The sequence below is a fragment of the Eurosta solidaginis genome, chromosome 5 (assembly GCF_040869045.1).
Source record: "Eurosta solidaginis isolate ZX-2024a chromosome 5, ASM4086904v1, whole genome shotgun sequence".
In the NCBI taxonomy this organism is placed as follows: domain Eukaryota; kingdom Metazoa; phylum Arthropoda; class Insecta; order Diptera; family Tephritidae; genus Eurosta; species Eurosta solidaginis.
In genome coordinates, this window is record NC_090323.1 from 227,424,304 (window position 1) to 227,446,264 (window position 21,961).

Consider the following 21,961-nt stretch of genomic DNA (forward strand, 5'->3'; position numbering starts at 1 on the left):
TCCTTAAATTTAATAAATGTGCGATATACGTGTAAAGAAACTAAATATAAATAGTTTATAAAAAAGTTGTTTATAAAAATGTGTTTTCAATTAGAGAAATTTTGTATATTAAATATTCCTTTAAATTCAGAGCACGACCAATGGAGTGTTTTAGCAAAGCCGAAGCTCGTCCGAACTTTCAGGTTTAATCAGCCATCGACCTATTACCTTAGCCCTGTACTAGACCTTTTCCAGTTTAACCCATATAATCCCAACTTTTTGAAACTAAAATTTTGAAGTGAATTATACAACATAAGTGTGCTAAGAGACCCCAATATCCGAGTGCTTTAAGAATTTCATGTATATCTCTCACCGGTTTTTAGAAAAAGGCCGCCCCAAAATTGGGGCGCTGGTCATGCCAGGGAGCAGTAAAAATGTACTAAGTAACTGAGATTAAAAGAAATGATGACTTTTATTTTATTAAGGAAAATTATAAATTCAGGACAGATTTCACTTAGTAAAAAATGGAGTAAGTTCAATATGATGCCCAGATTCCTTCAACGCCGTTGGCAAAGATGTAAAAAAGTTATCGATATAAACCTGAACTTTGAATCCGTCTGGTAGTTGGGAACTATGTCATTCAACTGGTATTTAGCTTGGCCTACAATGGCCGAATCTTTGTAAACTTATCACTATGAACTTATGAAGTATTGTCGCTTACGTGCATATATCTTAGAATTTGCTCCGGTATCCCAAAACATTCGATATCTTGAATAAGAACAATACGCACTCAACCAGAATATAACAAGTACACTTTCCGTTTCCTTCGTAAGCAGCAAACTTTTTTGAGTTTTACCATTCCCTCTCTAGAGGTGGTTTTTTCTATAACTTTATGACTTGGTCTTGATAGTATAGCTTCAATTGTGGTAGAGGACGTTGTCATCACTATCATCCAAACCTGATTCATCTTGCCGCCCAAAAGATTCTGTTTTCAATTCACTGCCACTTTTTCTTATTACATGTAACTGTCCTTCAGCTCTCAAATTATTTGCTGACAGATGATTCAATTCTCATTCAACAGCGTCATCTTCGTCACTATCCGCATCACTTAACAACTAATTTTCGGGAGGGCAAATGACAGCAGCATTCAAAATATCGTCTTTATTGTCTTATATGTATGTCGATTATATCAGCAAGAGTTAAGTCTATATTATGGATTACGGAGTCCCCATAAAATTTTGAAAAAATCGAACGAAAGAAAGCGCAAATGAATGGATATATCCACTAAATTTGAACAAATTTTCTTAAAAATTTGCGCAAAATCATGTGAGAAGTTGTGCTCAGCGCCCCAAAAATGGGGCGCTGCAAAACATCGTTCACAAAACTTCACATAAACGATAAACACATTTGTTTATTTTAGTTTAGCATTTTACAGAGATAAGAATGTTAGCATAAACCAAAAATATCACATTTATAAAAAAAGAACCACGCAAACTTACTTATTATTTCGCAACATCGTAAATCGTACAAAACACCAATCACTCTTCACTAGTTTTATAAATAAACTAAGGTTATGCTGAAAACGAAGCACGTGCTGGTCTGGCCGTTAATTACAAAATACAAAACTGAAACATTTACTGATATTCACCCTTATCACGAAGTTCACGCGGAAAAGTGTTCGCCTTCACTTCTTTTGTTCGGGTGAACTTTTTCCGCCTATCGGCAATTTCGGGCGAACAAAAGTTCACTTCAAAACAGCTGATGCTCTATTTCGAATTGGCAGTGAACAAATAATTTACTTACAATTGTGTAAATTTTGTAACCATATAATGCATATATTTCCTTAAAATACAACAAAAATAGAAAAAAAAAATGTAGAAAATAATGTTTAGTATTGCACTTAGGTTGGTATTGATTGAGCGTGAGGAGAATATACATAAATGTGAAAGCGGTTCAGAGGCAATTAAGGGAAAGTCCTAACCCTTTGGAGCTAAATGATTCACTGTAAGCTAAAAATTACTATTTTCAGCACTTTTGAATGACAAGTTAATTTTTTTCAATTAGTTTTCGCCAATATTACAGGCTAAACAAGTCGGCATTCTAATATTTGCTAGTTATTCTTACCACTCCTTGCCACCATTGAAGCAAAAATTTGGAGTTCCACTAATTGTAAAATTGTGTACATGTCTTCTTTTTTCGCATAGGGAAAAAGCGTCGGAAAGGACCATGAAGTGGGTCTTAGCCAATCTTGTTTCAGAGAGGTGCTCAACATTTTGGAACCGTTGCTTTGTCCACAATGGATAACTTGGCCAACTGATACGTTGTCATAAAAAATAGAATTTACAGCAATACAGGAATTTCACTTCTTCCACTCAGCTTCCGATTGTGCATTATTTATTGATCTATTTCTAATAATAAAAGAACATATAATTATAAGAGTATCAAATTTCAAAACAAAAAATTACTTAAATTTTGTTTTCCTCTCGTTCGCCTGTAAAATATAAGTGAACAAATTTGGGTGTTCATTTCGCCCGAACAAAGAGTTGCCGATAAGGTGAAATCTTTTTCGAACACGATACATTTTTTCGCCACCCTCTGCGATAGGGTGAACAAAAACTGTGAATATTTTCGGGTGAAAATAAAACTCGCGATAAGGGTGATTGATTTGCTAGCTTTTTAAATAACTTATAAATACAAGGCGTTTTAAAAATGGGGCGCTGGGCATATATGGGTTAAGTTCAGAAAATTGCAATTCAAGTTCAGAAAATTACAATTCAAGTTCAGCATTTCTAATTTAAATTAAGAAATTTACAATTCAAGTTCAGAAATTTACAATTCAAGTTCAGATTTTCCAATTCAAGTTCAGAAATTCCAATTTAAATTCAGAAAATTACAATTGAAGTTCAGAATTTTCATTTCAAGCTCGGACAATTACAATTCAAGTTCAGAAAATTACATTTCAAGTTCAGAAAATTACAGTTCGAATTCAGAAATTTATAAATTTATTAATTTCCAAAAGTTATTTTAATTAATTAATTTTATACTTATGTTACTTGCGGAAGTGTTGATGCTTCGTTGACTATGTTGCCAAAATGGTGGCACCGTATACTCCAGAGCAAAATGGGAGAATTGAACGTGATAATCGAACAATTCAAGAATGTGCAAGAACTATGCTTATTGCTAGTGGTTTACTAAAATATCTATGGGCTGAAGCTGTTCGTACAGCAACGTATTTATTGAACCGCACAACAAATAACAAGTGTCCAGGGAGTACACCTTATGAAAAATGATTTGGTCAAAAACCATGTTTGGATCACATCAAAATATTTGGAACAGAATGTTTTGTTCAAGTTCCAAAACAAGCGGGTCGACCAAAGTGGGATCCAAAAGTGAAGAAAGTATTTTTGATTGGATTTGAGCCCACAACCAAAAACTTTCGACTATTTGATCCGAACAACAGAAACATATTTCTCAGCTGTAATGTCCGTTTTAATGAGCAAGTATCAAAAAATGTCCGTTTTAATGAGCAAGTATCAAATAACTTTGTACTTCGGGATGACATTGATACTGATGATGAAGAAGTGTCTGAAAATGCTTCAGGTGAAATCGTCGTTGAATCAGCTGATAATAACTGCGGAAACTCATGAACGGGTTCGACCCAAGAGAAGTAATCAACGCTACGATCTGCGAGAAAGTGTAAAGAGTCCAGATCGGTTATTGAAAGTGGATTTTCAGCAACAGTTGTTGAACCAAAAACGTTTGAAGAGGCAATGAACTCACCCGATGCACAACAATGGAAGAGTGCATTGGATGAGGAGTTTAATTCATTGATCAAGAATCACACATGGGATTTGGTAGAGCCACTAGATCAGAAAATTATTGATAATCGTTGGGTGTTTAAAATCAAAGAAAACACTGATGGCTAAATTGAGAGATATAAAGCGCATCTTGTGATTCGTGGTTTCACTCAGCAATACGGTGTCGATTACGATGAGACTTTTAGTCCTGTCGTCAAATATACACCGATTCGTGCAATTCTGTATCTAGCGGCAATGAATAAAATGCGGCTAAAGCAGTTCGCATTAAAACTGCATTTTTGTACGGTGAGCTGAAAGAAAACGTTTTTATGAAGCAGCCAGTCGGCTATAATGACAACAGTGGACGCGTATGCAAGCTGATCAAAAGTTTATATGGTCTGAAACATGCATCACGATGTTGGAATGAAACATTTACGTCAGTTCTTTGCAAATTTGATTTCACACAAAGTGATTCAGACTCATGCGTTTTCATTCGGCGAAAGGATAAGACAATACCGATCATCGCGATTTATGTAGATGATGGGTTGATGGTAACAAATAACATTACTGATATTAATTCGATAATTTCACACTTGCAAGACAGTTTTGAAGTAAAAGTTATTGAGGCAAAGCGATTTTTCGGTCTCGAAATTTATCAACGTCAGGGTGGTTCAATACGCATACATCAGCAGGCTTATGCTAAAAGGTTATTGAATTGGTTTGGTATGATTGAAAGCAAAACCGTATCAACTCCAATGGATAACAATCAGAACCTTGGTGATTTCCATATCGTGAAGCGGTCGGTAGCTTAATTTACCTTGCTATTGGGACACGACCAGACTTAAGCTACGCAATTGGTGTGGTAAGTCGATATTTGGAACATCCTAGCTCAGCACACGTAACTGCGGTGAAACGCATATTCAAGTATATTAATTAAGGGCGCGATCGATATGGGTATTGTTTATAAAAATGATTGTGTTCTTGATTTGGTCGGCTACAGTGATGCCGATTATGCTGGCGATAGCTAAACAAGACGATCGACGAGTGGGTAAGTTTTTCATACTGGGTTCGGTGTCGTAAGCTGGGCATCAGTAAGGAAAAAATGTCAACATGGCCAATTCAACTTAAAATATATAAATACTGATGAGCAGATCGCGGATATATTTTCGAAAGCATTGAATAGGAATCGTCATAAATACTTGTGCAATTTGATGGAGATGACATCATAAGAGAAGTCGCCGATTTTGTTTACAACAATGAGTGGGAGTATTGGAATTATCCATTGTCGAAACAAATATGGCAACCCTTTTTTCTGTATTCTATTTTACTATTTTTACCTTCCTTAATTACAGTTGAAATGTGGCGTTTAAAGAAGCACTTCAATAAAATTTTCTTTCCAGCGAATTGTCATACTCGCGTTTTCAATCTCGTCGTGAACGGTTCGCTGAAATTCCTTGCAGCTCAACCATATGAAAAATTGGACCTTATAACATGTGGTTGAGTACAAATCCAGACCGCAAGGAATTTCACAGCGTTACGCGTAAGTAAAACGTGTTTCGCGTTAAATAACAAAAAAGTGAAACTTTTTCAATGAATAACATTACTAAATAATTTTCGTCGTAAAAATATGCAATTTGTGCAAAAAGATTCAATTGCTATCGGGCAAAATCGGGTTTGGCATCAAAATGTTTATGAGTGCGTTCAACATATAAACTGAAAACGGGCAAAAATACGGAGCAATGAAAATCAAATAACATTATTAAAATTAAAAAAACATTGTCAACATTAAATTAAAAATTATGTGAAATACAAAAATATAAGTAAAACTTTCGTTTTACGTAAATTCATATATATATGTTTAACGGAACATATAACGGGGTAGAGATTACCCTAGATATAGGCGTGGTGCCATTGAAAAAGCCAAACACACAAAGAATAGAACAGTTTAAAAGACGTAATTGGAAAACAATATAAAGGACTTTGTTATTGGCGTGGTGCCATTTAAATACCAAATACACTAAAAATACAATCTACAATTCAAACCACAAATCATGAAGGGGACTGCTACACATGGTGCTGGCCTCTAAGGCACTACCATCGTGTGCTAGTGGTCCCAAGGACACGCTAAATTGACACTGGATGTTCAATCCAGAAATTTATGAACTCACACTAAGAGAAATACCTGGCTTGTGGAGATCCATTCTCTGGTCAACAAGCTTTAAACCAAAAAAAAAAAAAAAGCGAATTGTTCAACTGTTAATTAAACGTGTTTTCTTTTGTACGCTTATCTTTTTTATTCACTTAATTGGTTCGGTCAAAAGGACTTCTAAAACATTTAAAAGGTATAGTGTACCCCAAGTTTTCTTCAAGGTGTGTACATCCCGAACCTTGAAATCAAATGGAGGATAATTCTTTCCAACAAGTGCATGATGACGCTACGGCCAAGAAAGTACTTCAGTCGAAACAGCAGTTTGGAAGCAGTGGAAGAGAGAGACCTCCAGAGAGTTGCGAAAGTGGAGGAAGATCAATTCATGATGAATGATGATGATGATGGCGGATAAGTTGAGATATTTTGACATATGGCCCCAAGATCTATGCAGACAGTACCTATACGTTACTTCCGGGAGTGTGGACGCTCCGTTGACTGTTGTAAGTGGTCATATCTTCGTCATCACTGCTGTCATACTCAGTGCAGATCAATGGTTGTGACGCTAAGAATATAGCTGGATGGCATTGCAATTGCTACTTATGAGCGAGAGTTTTTTCTTCGCTATCTCGCAAAATTGATTTAAACGAGTTAAGATGTCCAATGCTTGCTTAACACATAGATACCATCTTACATACATTTATTTCCATCAAAAAAAATACCCGACAAATTTTCTGAACTTGAATTGAAAATTCTGAATCGTAATTTCCTAAGCTTGAATTGCAATTTTCTGAATTTAAATTGTAATTTTCTGAACTTGAATTGGAAATTTCAGAACTTGAAATGGAAATTTCTGAATTTAAATTGGAATTTCTGAACTTGAATTCTAATTTTCTGAGCTTGAATTGTAAATTTCTGAATTTAAATTGGAATTTCTGAACTTTAATTGAAAATTCTGAACTTGAATTATAAATTTCTGAACTTGAATTGTAAATTTCTGTATTTAAATTGGAAATTCTGATCTGGAATTGTAATTTTCTGAACTTGAATTGTAATTTTCTGAACTTAACTGGAAAACGTGTAGACCTTTATTTGAAATAACCCGATTTAAAGCTTTCCATATCTTTTTCTAACTTAAATCCAATCGCCATGAAGTAAAATTAAATAAAATAAAAAGGTATTAATAAAATAAAATAAAATTAAATTTAATTAAAATAAGCTAAATAAAATTAAATTTTTAGTCGACGAGTTATTGGCTTTTTATCGAAAGGATATAAATATGATTTCAGAAACTTATAGATTTGTTATCGGCGTGCTATCGATTTTGTTATCGAAGTTATCGATTGCTTATCGGAGTGCTACCGATTTGTTAGTGTCGACTAATCGGTTTGTTAGTCCGAGCTTACTAAGGAATATTTTTGTTGCTCATTATAAGCAATTTCTCTTTCTCTCGTCATGCAACTTTTTTGCATTTCCTTTAAAATTTTTTCTAAATAATTTTTTTTTTTTTTATTTGGCGGCCGCCGTGGTGTGATGGTAGCGTGCTCCGCCATCCACACCGAAGATCCTGGATTCACGCCCCGAGAAAAGCAAGATCAAAATTTTAGAAACAAGTTTTTTCAATTAGAAGAAAAGCGGGGTCGCCCCTCGGCAGTGTTTGGCAAGCACTCCGAGTGTATTTCTGCCATGAAAAGCTCTCAGTGAAAACTCATCTGCCTGGCAGATGCCGTTCGGAGTCGGCATAAAACAAGTAGGTCCTGTACCGCCAATTTGTGGGCAAAATTAAAAGGAGCACAACGCAAATTGGAAGAGAAGCTCGGCCTAAAATCTTTTCGGAGGTTATCGCGCCTTGCATTTATTTTTTTTTTTGTTATTATTTTTTATTCATTCAAAAAATCAAAATGCACAAAATATTCATTATTTCGAATAAAAATGAAAAAACAATTATTAAAATGCAAAAAAGTTGCAGTTTCGAAATAAATATTAAAGAGAAAAGATTTTGTGAAAAGAAACACAACGCAAAGCGAGTTGCCGAGCACAAGAGACACGGTGGTGCCCGTCCGCTTTCCTCGTAACCTCCTCCTGTTCAAGTAACGAGTTCCAGCAACAAAAGTATTTGTTAGTAAATAACGATGAAACACATACATACGTTCAAAACTTCAATATAAAACCGATGACACATAGCAAGCTGATATAAAATCGAAATCTCGAAATAATAATTCGATATCTATAATAAACCGATAATAAAACAAAAGCTTGTCGGAAACTAATTCTTTCTGGTTAAGTTACCTCTGTTGTTCTTTTTCTTCAACCCCTGGGTGAGCTCTATTGTAATTTCAAAGCATTAGTTTCGCAGACGTACCCCTGTATGTTTACATATCGAACTTCACGAGTCTTGGTACTTACGCCTTTTTTCGACCTCTGCATTGTTTTTGGGTAACGTTTGACAAGACCACCTAATTTTTATCAAAAATCATCAAAGGTGGTATCAAAAGGCGCGTCTCGACCTACGTTTTAAGAAACTGAAAGCGGAAATCGAAAATTTTATTTTCGTGGTGCACCACCTAATTTTTATCAAAAATTATCAAAGGTGGTATCAAAAGACGCGTCTCGACCTCCGCTTTTAGAATCCGGAAGCGAAAATTTAAATTTTTATTTCTGTCAAAAGATATAAGCAAAAATTTTCATGTGGTTGTTGTTTTTTGCCAGATTTGCTGTACACACACACACTAATGCAGAAAGATGTTCTGCACGCATTTAGTTTTGATCCCCAAACCGGTGTCGGACCCTCCCAGGGTAATTTTATATAAACCACAAATCGAAACCAAATTTAACAAAGGATGACGGAAAATCGTTCCAATACACATCACGTAAAGATTTTTGTTCTTTTCACAAGAAAACCAAAAAATAACCTCCAGCTGATCTAAAATCTGGGCCCGATCGATAATTTCCTGCACAAAATCCCTCTATGTATAGGTGGTCTTCGGCCTCGCTTTAAACAATAACCCTGGTTGGGTCCAGCACCGGTTACGCTATCCACAGTATTTCTGCAGGAAAACCTTGCAGCATAATTGTGTGTGTTTACAACCAATTAATAAAAAATACAGGAACACTTGAAAATGTGCAACTTTTCTTTACAAGTAAAAAAATATACCAGGCATGCACATTTTTTTAATGTTTTCAAAATTTTTCTCATATTTTTGCAGCTGCTGGATTAGTGAAGTTATTTTGTTGACATCACCTTTATTATTGCATTATGGGCTTTTTAAATTTGTTAAATATTTTTTCGACAAAATATGATTCGATGTATTGAAAAATTTTAAATTTCGCTATTCCTGTTTCGGCATTTTATTTTCGACTTTTCGTACGGATCCCTTTAGTATTTGGGGCAAGTTCTGGACAATAGCAGTTTTGTATCGAATGATAAGATTTATATTTTTAGAAGTGGACGTGGCAATGACTGTCGACGTGATACATGGTTACTATAAAGAACCGATATTCTGAACGAGATATGAAATGTCTATCCTTAGGACTATATTATACTTGGACGCCAATCAGGCCTAAAAATAAAATTATTTAGAAGCATGGCAACCATATATTCCCATTGGTTATGCAAGCACGGAGAAAAAAGTTATAAGCAGAGTGTTAGAGGGAAGGAGAAAGAGATATGGTAAAAGTCTAGATTAGGGATCGACTGCTTATACGCGCCCAAAAATTTCGGTAGGGGAGTCAAACGACGCGTCTTGACATTAGTATTAATCATCCGAAGGCGGAAAATAAAAATATCAACTCGTTCAAAAGATATTAACGAAAAACCGAAAAATGACCCCGGGTCCCTCCGAAACCGGCGGCGGGATCCATAGTATTTTTGCGAAGAACACCTTTTTGCGTTGGGGGCTTTATAAAAAATTACCCTTGCCAGTCCACCAATAGGATAGGATCAAAACTGGATCCCTTTGTACACAAAATTGTTTCCTGTGTACAACACCATTTCAACAACCACATGCAAATTGCCAACTTTAACCGCAAATACCTCCGGACAGAGATATCATTTCTTTTCCGCCTTCAGATTATTGTTGTCGAGGTCAAGACGCCTCGTTTGATACCTGCCCCGATATTTTTGGACGCATATTAATAGTCGACCCCTGTTCTATACTTAGGCAAACCATGTTCTTTGTTTGTATATAATCCTGCCAAATCCTTGCCTATGAACATGCCTATAAACATATGAAAATCATTTATTTTTCAGGTATAACTCAGCCCACAAATACAGGCATGACAGCAAATGCTCCTCAACTGGAAAGTTCGCCTCGTGCTGTGAATATGGCAATGTCCCCATCCACAACCAGCTTATTCCCCCAACAACATTCTACAGCGCAGTTATTACACCAACAAGTTCATCAACTACAAATGGGTACGAAACGAAATCGAATACTTACACGACAACCGCGTGTCAAACGGGACAGTGATAGTCTATCAAATGCTCAAGTTTCACCGGAACTTAAAACATCCACGAATATAGATTTTGATCCATTTAATAATTCTCCCGCCAGTAGTTCCCATTCGAATTACATACCAGCGCATGCTCATCAACTGCAGACGCATGCACATCCCACCAGCCATCATCACCATCATCATTTGTTAAGCGTACCGCCACGCATTGAACGTCACTCCTCAGAACCGGCTCCGAGTTTGACACCATCTTCACCACATTTACTATCTGTCCCGCAAAGTTCACCATTTTTGATGAAACAACATTCAGATCCATTACCGCCCACTCAGCACTTGCTGAGCAACACTGGCGCATCAATACTCAGCGGTAGCGGTGGTACAAATTCTTTTGCACCACTTCATCGCCAGTTTTCTCATCCACTCTCAAGTACGACCCCTGTCGATAGTAGTAACAATACTAGCACTAGTCATACTAGCAACATCTCATCACATCATTCACAGCACATATCATTACCGGAATCAATGTACACGTCAGGTGGCTCACCGCCGCCTGTTGGCTCTTCACAATATGTGGTACCGCAACAAATTGCAGGAAGTAGTGGAACATCAAATGAGATGATCGGCACTGCGAGGACTTCATCGACATCGACTGGTCCTACAAAAGTGATTAACTTGCCTCAGTTTACAACAACTTACATTGATGATAGCGTTACAAATAGACGTACTAATTCCCCATCTGCTACCACGTCCATTACCAGCATTCAAGCAGGCACTGGAAGTGTGAGTTCGGCCCCATTGGAGCGAGTGCGCTCAACAGAATCAAATACACCACCACCGGCAAATAAATTTCGTACTTCAAAATCAACTTCAAGTGTTTTGTTATCGGAACGTATGAGCAGTTTACATCCTGGAACTGCAGCCACTAGTAGCGGTTCGTTTGAACACTTACCTTCGTTACGAATCAAATGTGAGGAACTACAACGATCGGTGTCCTCTCCACAAGTAAGTAAATCAAATAATTTTTCCGTATGTAAATGTCTTCGAAGCTGGAGGTGGTGAGCTTTAATGTCGTAATATTTTTGTTTTATTTTATTACTTACTAGTGTAGCCGGCAGGATTTGTCCTGCCCGAAAGCAATGATGACATGATACGAAACATTCATTCTCTCTCAATTCGTTTCCAGGAATGGGTCTTGAAGTTCATTCAATTGTAAACATTGGTTCATTCGATTGTAAACAAACTTCATTCGTTTCCAAGAATGGGTCTTGAAGATCAGTTGCGTAAACCGCGCAAAAAAAAAATCCAAGAAAATCGGTGCGTTTTCATTATTTTTCATTTCAAGTGTATTCAACTACATAAGCGGATCAAAAATTTGTAAAAAAGGTACAAGAAATAACAAAATTAAATGAAAGAGATAAGTACATTTTATCTTAAAAAAATAAAATAAATGTAAGGCGCGATAACCTCCGAAGAGATCTAAGGCCGAGCTTCTCTTCCAATTTGCGTCGTGCTCCTCTTGATTTTCCCTACAAATTGGCCGGACGGGACCTACATGTTTTATGCCGACTCCGAACGGCATCTGCAAGGCAGATGAGTTTTCACTGAGAGCTTTTCATGGCAGAAATACAATCGGAGCGCTTGCCAGACACTGCCGAGGGGCGACCCCGCTTAGAAAAATTTTCTTCTAATTGAAAAATCTTATTTCTAAAATTTTGATGTTGCTTTGCCCGGGAGTTGAACCCAGGGCCTACGGTGTGATAGGCGGAGCACGCTACCATCACACCACGGTGGCCTTAGCTATCAAAAAATTAAATTTCACGTGTTGTCACGGAAAAATTTTTAACGGGTAAAATAAGCTTTTTTTTGTATTTGTGATCCTGAAAAAATTCGAGTTTTTTGATATCCCATTTGACAATCTTGAGTAAGTTTTCGGTGAAAATCATAAATTAAACCTTTACCATGTAAAATACCCCAAAGTTATTCCGAAATGCCCAAATTTGATTTTGAGGATGATGGCATCTATGGTCAATGTTATAAAAAATGCACATTTTCACGCGCTCTCAGAGAGCGAGAAGTTTCATATCATGTCATCATTGCCCGAAAGTTCGTTGGCTACAATAAAAAAGTGAGCACCGTTTCCGCTCTTCTCTCTATACCATTCGAGTCTACTTTAACCTTCATTTTTATTGGTAATTTTGTCCATCCTTTATTTCATTTATCTCCCACTCCAACCCTCACTCCCTCTCCCACTCGTACTCTCATCCTCACGGGCACTCCTACTGCAACTCCAACTCCCGCCCGCGCTCTCTTTCCCACTTCCACTCCCATTGCACCCCTCTCATAAATGGAATCTTTATAATAAATATTGAATACCTTCTTTTAAACATTTGCGGTGATAAAGCGAATTAAAATGTTTGCTAATAGGGAGCCTGGGACCGCTTTTTGAAAAAAAAAAATTCTAAACCATCCTTGACGAACGAAACAAAAAAATAGAAATCGGTCAAGCCGTTCATTAATTTCTATATATATATATAGTACCGCCGAATTATTAATTTCAAAAATTTTTTTAGTTATACACTATGAAAGTCTCACAATTTTATTACATTCCAAAATTAAGTGGAATCATGTTCTCCTTTAAAGCTTTAATAGAATATGAGTAAGTAGAGTACTATTTCGTCTAACTACCCCAACCCTAAATGGCAACCCTACTCAAAAATGTCCCTATTGTAATGCGGAGTGAAATACCTTTCGTTTGATACCCATATCGGCACGTCGCATGCATTTTTTTAAATTTCGAATAGGTGGCAACCCTAAATGGCAACCCTATTCAAAAATGTCCCTATTGTAATGCGGAGTGAAATACCTTTCGTTTGATACCCATATCGGCATGTCGCATGCATTATTTTTAATTTCGAATAGGTGGCAACCCTAAATGGCAACCCTACTCAAAAATTCCCTATTGTAATGCGGAGTGAAATATCTTTCGTTTGATACCCATATCGGCATATCTCATGCAATTTTTTTTTAATTTCGAATAGGTGGCATCCTTGGGAAACATTCTGAGTGGCAACACCAAATTTCATTTAAATCGGTTGAACCGTTCCCGAGAGCGTTCGGCTATACAAATATAACAGAATTGCTCGTTTAAAGTTATAAGATGTAGATAGATCGGTTTGATCCAAAATGATAACGCAAATAATCCCGAAATGAAGCGGTGACATTCCTCAAATCATATATACATAAAAATCACATATACATATGTATATATTTATGTACTTTTACTCCGCTTACCACACCGGAGGTTGTGGGTTTAAGTTCCGGGCAAAGCATGCCATGAAAAGCTTCTAAGTGAAAATTTATCTGCCTTGCAGCTGCCGTTTGAAGTCGGCATAAAATATGTAGGTCACGTAAATCGCGCGAAGTTTTTTATTTTATAGAAGATTAACTCGAAAAGAATGGTAAAAACCTTTTTAAATTGTTAAGACACGGAATTTCAGTGCGAGTTTGACGTAAATGTCTTAAGAAGATCATTGCGATGTGAATGCATTTTTATCAAAAGAACAAAGGATATCTTCGGTAGCTCGACAATTTTGAGCAGTTAACCAACAAACGAGTTTCAAACGAGTATCGAGCTACTCGAAATGCTCGTTACCCGGCTAACAATTTTTTGGTGCTTGTAAAGATTTCTATAACTTTCATGAAAATGAAATGGTATATTAATTTTGTCACGAATCTCAAAATTGTAAGTCCTTAAAGGAAAAGAGATAGACCCACCAATAAGTATACCGAGATGATTAGGGCGAAGAGGTGAGTTGATTTAGCCATGTCCGTCTGTCCGTCTGTCTGTTTGTCCCTCAATTTTTGAGATATCTTGAGCGGGTGTATTTAGGTGTCAGATCAGACATTTCCCGGAACCAGGGTTTGTCGGTACACTATAGCATATATCCTCCATACAAACGATTTTTCAGAAAAAGAGGATTTTTGTCATATCTTCCTCAATTTATCAGATTGAAGCTTCAAACTTCACCAAATACTTTCGTATATTGCACATATTGTTGTCTCAAAAAATCATAGATATCGGTGGTATATATAGTATATATCTCACACAACCGATTGTTCACATAAGAAAATGCGCAATTTCTGCCCCATTTTAACAGCTAGAAGCTTAAAATTTCACCAAATGGTTACGTATATAGCATATATTGTTGTCTGAAAAAATCATAGAGATCGGTTGTATATATAGTATATATCCCCCACAACCGGTTGTTCAGATAGGAACTGATTTCTGCCCCATTTTAACAGATAGAAGCTTCAAATTTAACAAAATGCTTACGTATATACCAAGTATTGTTGTCTAAAAAAATCATAGGGATCGGTGGTATATATAGTATATATCTCATACAACCGATTGTTCAGGTAAGAAACTTTTCGCAATTTCTGCCCCATTTTAACAGCTAGAAGCTTCAAATTTCACCAAATGCTTACGTATATACCATGTATTGTTGTCTGAAAAAATCATAGAGATCGGTGGTATGTATAGTATATATCTCATACAACCGATTGTTCAGATAAGAAACTTTTCGTAATTTCTGCCCTATTTTAACAGTTAGAAGCTTCAAATTTCACCAAATGCTTACGCATATGCCATGTATTGTTGTCTGAAAAAATCATAGAGATCGGTTTTATGTATAGTATATATCTCATGCAATCGATTGTTCATATAAGAAAATTTTCGTAATTTCTGCCCTATTTTAACAGCTAGAAGCTTCAAATTTCACCAAATGCTTACGTACATACCATGTATTGTTGTCTGAAAAAATCATAGAGATCGGTGGTATGTATAGTATATATCTCATACAACCGATTGTTCAGATAAGAAACTTTTCGTAATTTCTGCCCTATTTTAACAGCTAGAAGCTTCAAATTTCACCAAATGCTTACGCATATGCCATGTATTGTTGTCTGAAAAAGTCATAGAGATCGGTTTTATGTATAGTATATATCTCATACAATCGATTGTTCATATAAGAAAATTTTCATAATTTCTGCCCCATTTTAACAGATACAAGCTTCAAATTTCACCAAATGCTTATGTATATACCATGTATTGTATATATCTCATATATCTCATACAACCGATAGTTCAGATAAGAAACTTTTCCTAATTACTGCCCCATTTTAAGAGCTAGAGGCTTCAAATTTCACCAAATGCTTACGTATATAGCATATATTGTTGTCTGAAAAAATCATAGAGATCGGTGGTATAGTATATACCCCATATAAATTGTCATTCTGCCCCTTTTTTACGGCTAGAAGTATCAAATTTCATCAATAGCTTACGCTTACGTCATATATTGTTGAAATAAGTGATTCATGGTCATAGTTTTTACATCACAAAAACTACCTACCTATTTTCTATTTTATATTTATCTTAAAAATCGCTTAGGTATATTCATCTGTTCACTATATGTGACCCAGCCTATGAAAAGGTGGCTTATGACTCAAGAAAGAAATGCGAGAAACAGCTGTTAAAGATAAACAATGCATTTCTTCGGTTTCTTAGTAGTAGTAATTTTTTGTAGTCATAAGCCACCTTTTCATAGGCGGGGTCACATATTTCTTCTCTTATACAGCCGATTATTTGGATATTACGAATGGTATAAGATTATTGCTCAGCCCCATTCATGAAAGGTATGAAGTCTTTGGCACAGCCAGTCAGCACAGAAGACAGTTCCGTCCTTACTTGTTTTACATAGGTTCGTTTCTTATGCACCAGTTCGGAGCTTGTCATAACACCTGTTGTGCAAAACTGTAGCTTTGCGTGACCTTTTCCTTATTTTCGGTAGAAACTGCGTGGAATTTCGCCCTATCTCGGCTGGTATTTCGAAAACGCGCTATCTCAGAAAACGTTTGAAAACGCGCTATTCATGATTTGTTTGAAGAACACCCTGCTCATAATTTGATTCAAAAACGCCGTTTGAGCATAAATTCAATACATTTTGATATCAGATAATGCGTTTATGAATGCGGATTCAAAGCTAACGGTTTCTTCAACCGAATTCTGAAATTAGGCGGTTCTGTGTGTTATTGAATCTAAGATAGCGGCGCATAGTCATTGTCAAAATAAAATGGGTTTTATGTTTAGCTCTTAATAAATTATGTTAAAAAGTTGCAACCTATTTTATTTTGACTTCGACCTTGCGCCAGTGTTTATGAAAAGTTTTCTAAGATAGGACATTTCGATCTGACAGCCTAGATAAAGTAATTTTCCACTCAGCAGCCGATATTATTAATTTTCGTTCAAATTATCAGCAATGAAAATACTACAAGATCCCCTCTGTGCAGTTCTTAGATCGCACAGTGGTCGGTCTTATATGGAGTTGGTGGCCAAAAATACTTTCAGTAGAGATATCAACGTGAAACTTTGGTCACGGCTTTACAAATATGTGAGAATTATTTTTTCATCAAATTGGTGCGGTCATACTTTCATTCCGACACATAACCACCCACTTTCACCGCATGCATACAAAAAGTAAGTAGATGTAGAGGGAAAAGTGGTAAGATGTGTCTATCGCAAACACAATGTTTAGGCTTAAATAAAGAAATTAAAGTTATTAAAAGATCTTGCATACATAACAATAACAAAAAAACAACGACACAAAAGTTCACATTTGCATATCGTCGATTGGATAAAATAATGTCGTATGTACCATGTGAGCACATATAACATACGACAGTACTTTATCAGGGTGACGCTATCAGAAAACTGTCGCAAAACACAGTCAGTGGCAGAAAATGGCAGCTGATATTAACACTTTAGAATTTTAAAACTTTGACTAATAGTAAGATATAAGCCCCAACGTGAGGATCGATGAGGAACCCAACTAAAACTTTAGCTGAAATTGAAATATTTGTGCAAATAAACACTATTAAAGGCACTGGTGAAATTTTATATAACAACAAAAAAACACAACAAGCTAAAGATACTAAAATTATTTCCAAATTAAGTAAATATTTATTCCAATACAATGATATTTTATGTATTTTTAAATAGCTTAAACTTGCACTTTATTTTTAACTTGCTCACACTGCAAAAACCAACTAATACCATAATCTCACTTTTGAAGCTATTCTTAAAGAGTACAGTTCGAATGCAACAAAAACAAATATACCTTTTAAAAGGTTGTTCTAATAAGAGATACTAACGACACATTTGGTGACAAACTTTTCACTTTGATTTTTTTATTTTTGGCCTATGGAACCGACCACTGTGGATCGGTGCTCTTTAAACTAATTGGTTCTTCTTCTTTGAACTATTTGTTCTAAAAAAAATTTAACGGATCACCTATATTTGTTCGCACAGTAGTTATTTTACTTGTTATTTTTGTTTTGATTTCACTTTCAGACCTCTCGAGAGATCATCACCTTGGAGAATCCTCGTTCTAGTCATTGTCCCGTTATAAGGCCCGGGCCGGCACTGGGCTGTAACTTTTGTTGGAATACTATCGATGGGCATGGTAGAATTTTGCGGCGCAAAACCAAATACCACTGCCCCGAGTGTCAAACAAACTTATGTATTGTACCATGCTTTCAAGAATATCACGAACGGCAGAATAACGAAGCAGCAAATACTTCCAGCGGAAATGAAGGCAACAATAAATCATACTCAGGTACTACCAGTACTGGCAGCAGAAGCGGAGCTAGTGGAAGTAGCGGAGGTACTGGAGGTAACAGTAATCGCCATTATAGTAAAACTGAAACCATTTAAAAATGCTAAAAAACCGTTGATATTTTGAAATTTGTGTATTACTAAACCGGCAGCATATGCTTCTGGGAAAAAAATTTGTTGTTTGTTATGAGTGTGGGCTATGGTTACCTTTGACTTTGTTACAAAGGTGTTAACTGTGTAAGACCCACCTCAAAAAAGAAAAAAAAATACATACATACATACCTACGTTTTACCTAAACATACTTTAATAACTCCACTATTGCGAATTGAATTCGAATGGAGTGTATGAAGTAAAAAGAAAACAAGTTTGTATTTGTATAGATATTGTAACAAAAAAAAAAAAAAACTAAACAAAAAGGGTTTAGTACTTGAAGTCGCATATGCACCAGAGGACAAAAACTGTCAATGTTGCTGTGCAAAAAAGTCAGATTTAATAAAAATAAAAACATTTTCTTTTATTGGTGCATATGTTGGCTAAAATTTTTTGTAAGCGTTTTGTATACATAGTAAGCTCAGTGCGTTAGAATTTAGAGCACAAAGCAATTGGTACAAAACCTTAATAGTTAATATTTTTAACAAATGTTGTCTTTGAAAATATATAACAAACTTTGATGTAAGATGTTTTATTAACCAAAAACTAAACTACAAAAAATATTAATAAAACATACAAATGTGTATATACATATGTATGTATATATGTACATGCGTAATAGGATGGAACGAATTGAATTTTTTTTTTTTTTTGGAAGAAAGTATTTAGGTCATGAAAAATATATAAATTTTTTTATGAAACTTCGTATATCACAAATAGCAGTTTCCGTTTATAACAAATCCGGAATGTAGTTTTTATACTCAGCGTGCTTTGCACACAGAGTATATTAACTTTGATTGGATAACGGTTGGTTGTACAGGTATACAAGAATCGAGATAGATATAGACTTCCATATATCAAACTCAACTGTATCGAAAAAAAATTGATTGAGCCATGTCCGTCCGTCCGTCCGTCCGTTAACACGATAACTTGAGTAAATATTGAGATATCTTCACGAAATTTGGTACACGAGCTTATCTGGACCCAGAATAGATTGGTATTGAAAATGAGCGAAATTGGATGATAACCACGCCCACTTTTGATATATATAACATTTTGGAAAACACAAAAAACTTGATTATTTAGTAAATAATACACCTAGAATGTTGAAATTTGACATGTGGACTGATATTGAGACTCTTGATAAAAAAAATTTCAAAATGGGCGTGATACCACCCACTTGCGATAAAATCAATTTTACAATTATCTACATATACATATATGTATATATATGAAATGATGTTCGTTCCTGTCCATGTTTTGGGGCCGATACGAGGCCAATTTTTTTCGCTCTTTTTTCATATTACATTTTTTTAATTTCTAGGGTCTTGAGATATAGGTCAAAACGTGGACCCGGATAACCCTACGATGTGTTTGTACAATATGGGTATCAAATGGAAGCTTCTGATGAGTACTTAAATATAGGGTACTTTTCGTACCCCTAGGTGACAAGGGTCCCGAGATATAGGCCAAAGTGTGGACCCGGGTACCCCAAGAATGTGTTTACACAATACGGATATCAAATGAATGCTGTTGATGAGTGCTTTAGTACATGATAATTTTTCGTACCCTGGCCCTAGGGTCTCGAGATATAGGCCAAAATGTGGACCCAGATACCCCTAGAATGTGTTTATACAATATGAATATCAAATGAAAGCTGTTGATGAGTTCTTTAGCAGAGGGTAATTTTCATAAATCTGGGTGACTAGGGTCTCGAGATATTGCCCAAAAGGTGGATCAGAATTACCTTAGGATGTGTTTTTACATTATGGGTATCAAATGGAAGCTGTTAATGAGGACTTCAATATGGGTACCAAATGGAAGCTGTTAATGAGTACTTCAATATCGGTCTCAAAAGGAAGCTGTGTTGATGAGTGGTAATTTATCTCTGCGTGACGAGCGTCTCGAGATCATTTCATGTGTACAACATTTTTTGAATAAATATACGAATTTTTCGATTTGTGTCGTGCTGCTATGTTGCAATTTTTTTTCGAAGGAGAGTAAACATAAACACCGAGGTTTGTACACTCTTTATGAAAGATGCTTCAGCACACATACACAAACGTATGTCACATTTCGTTGCTGGCTGAACATTTCTACTGCTTTGTATTTGTTATACAAACGACGCTTATGTTCCGTTATTTTGTATGCAGTTCAACTGTGAGCAGTGTTCAGACTTCTACCACTAAAGTGGTAGATCTATCATCTTTTTTGCTGAAATATAAGTTCTATCACTTCTACCACGCAAACTTAAAAATAGGTGGTAGATTTTTATGGAAGTTTTCTGAAGAAACCTTATTTTTTCCACAATTATTCAGAGAAGTGTAAGTCAGTTCTTACGAGGGTGCTTAAATAACTTTACGTGAACTTAACGATGCACTTAGAAAAGCGATAAAATGTTTTTCTTACATCTTACGTCATACATCTTACATCATATATCCGCCATATCCATACCATCCTCCATATATATACCCATACCCACCCATACCTTACATCTTACCTCTTACACTTACATCTTACATTCAAAATTCCCCCACACTGTGAGCAAAGATGTCTACACATCAAAAATATTCACATATGATAATAATAATCTCAAATGTGATTTTTTTTTTAATTCAGGCGCAGAAACGAATAAAAAAGTTAGCGCTATGAATTATTATTCATATCGATTAATGATTCGCGAAAATGAAGAATCTCACATTCTGAAATGCAGAAGATTGTTCCACCAATTTGTCATGGATATGTATGCTAAAATTGAGACCGAGCGCTTAAACTATATCAAATTCAACCAGACTAAGTTACGGTCCGAGGAATACATTCACTTACGGGATGCAGTGAATAACGATGGAAATGTTAATGACATCGGTAGAATGATCATATTACCAGCAACATATACTGGTAGCCCGCGACACATGCATGAATATGCACAGGATGCCAAGGCGTATGTTCGCGCTTATGGACGGCCGGATCTGTTTATTACTTTTACATGCAATCCGCAATTGAGTGAAATCAAAGACCGTTTGTTTCCTGGCCAATCCCTAATTGATCGACACGATATAACTGCACGTATTTTCAAACTAAAACTAAAATCACTTATGGACTTTATTGTCAAACATAGAGTGTTTGGAGAGGTGCGTTGTTATATGTATTCCATTGAATGGCAAAAGCGGGGATTACCGCACGCACACATTTTGATTTGGTTGGTTGATAAAATTACACGGGATCAAATTGATAGTGTGATATCAGCTGAAATACCGGATCAAACGATTGATCCAGATTTGTTCGAAGTCGTCACAAAAAATATGATACGTGGACCTTGCGGTGCATTGAATGTGAACTCTCCGTGCATGATTGATAGAAAATGGCCGAAGCGATACCCACGAGCATTAATTTCGGATACGGTTACAGGTGACGATGGATATCCGGCATATCATCGTCGATCCACTGATGACAATGGTAAATCAATGATAATTAAGATGGGAAATCAAAATGTTGAAGTTGACAATCGTTGGATTGTTCCATATTGTCCATTGCTGTCCAAAACATTCAAAGCGCATATTAACGTGAAATGCTGTAATTCCATTAAATCAATTAAATACATTTGCAAATATGTAAATAGAGGAAGCGATATGGCCGTATTCGGTGCAGTCCAAAATGACAACGACGAGATTAAAAAATATCAAATGGGGCGTTATATAAGCAGTAACGAAGCGATATGGCGAATTTTTTCATTCCCAATACACGGAAGACATCCAACAGTCGTTCAT

At 35.9% G+C, this 21,961-nt stretch overlaps 1 protein-coding gene across 1 annotated transcript; it reads left to right on the top strand.

Moving 5' to 3' along the window:
* The first annotated feature begins 4,477 nt into the window (after positions 1 to 4,477).
* LOC137252651 (uncharacterized) lies at positions 4,478 to 21,710 on the top strand. The gene is made up of 3 exons (XM_067788685.1): positions 4,478 to 6,425; positions 10,172 to 11,376; positions 17,780 to 21,710. Exons 1-3 carry the CDS (start codon positions 6,356 to 6,358, stop codon positions 18,140 to 18,142), a joined length of 1,638 nt encoding a protein of 545 aa, XP_067644786.1. The 5' UTR covers positions 4,478 to 6,355; the 3' UTR covers positions 18,143 to 21,710.
* Positions 21,711 to 21,961: the final 251 nt, after the last annotated feature.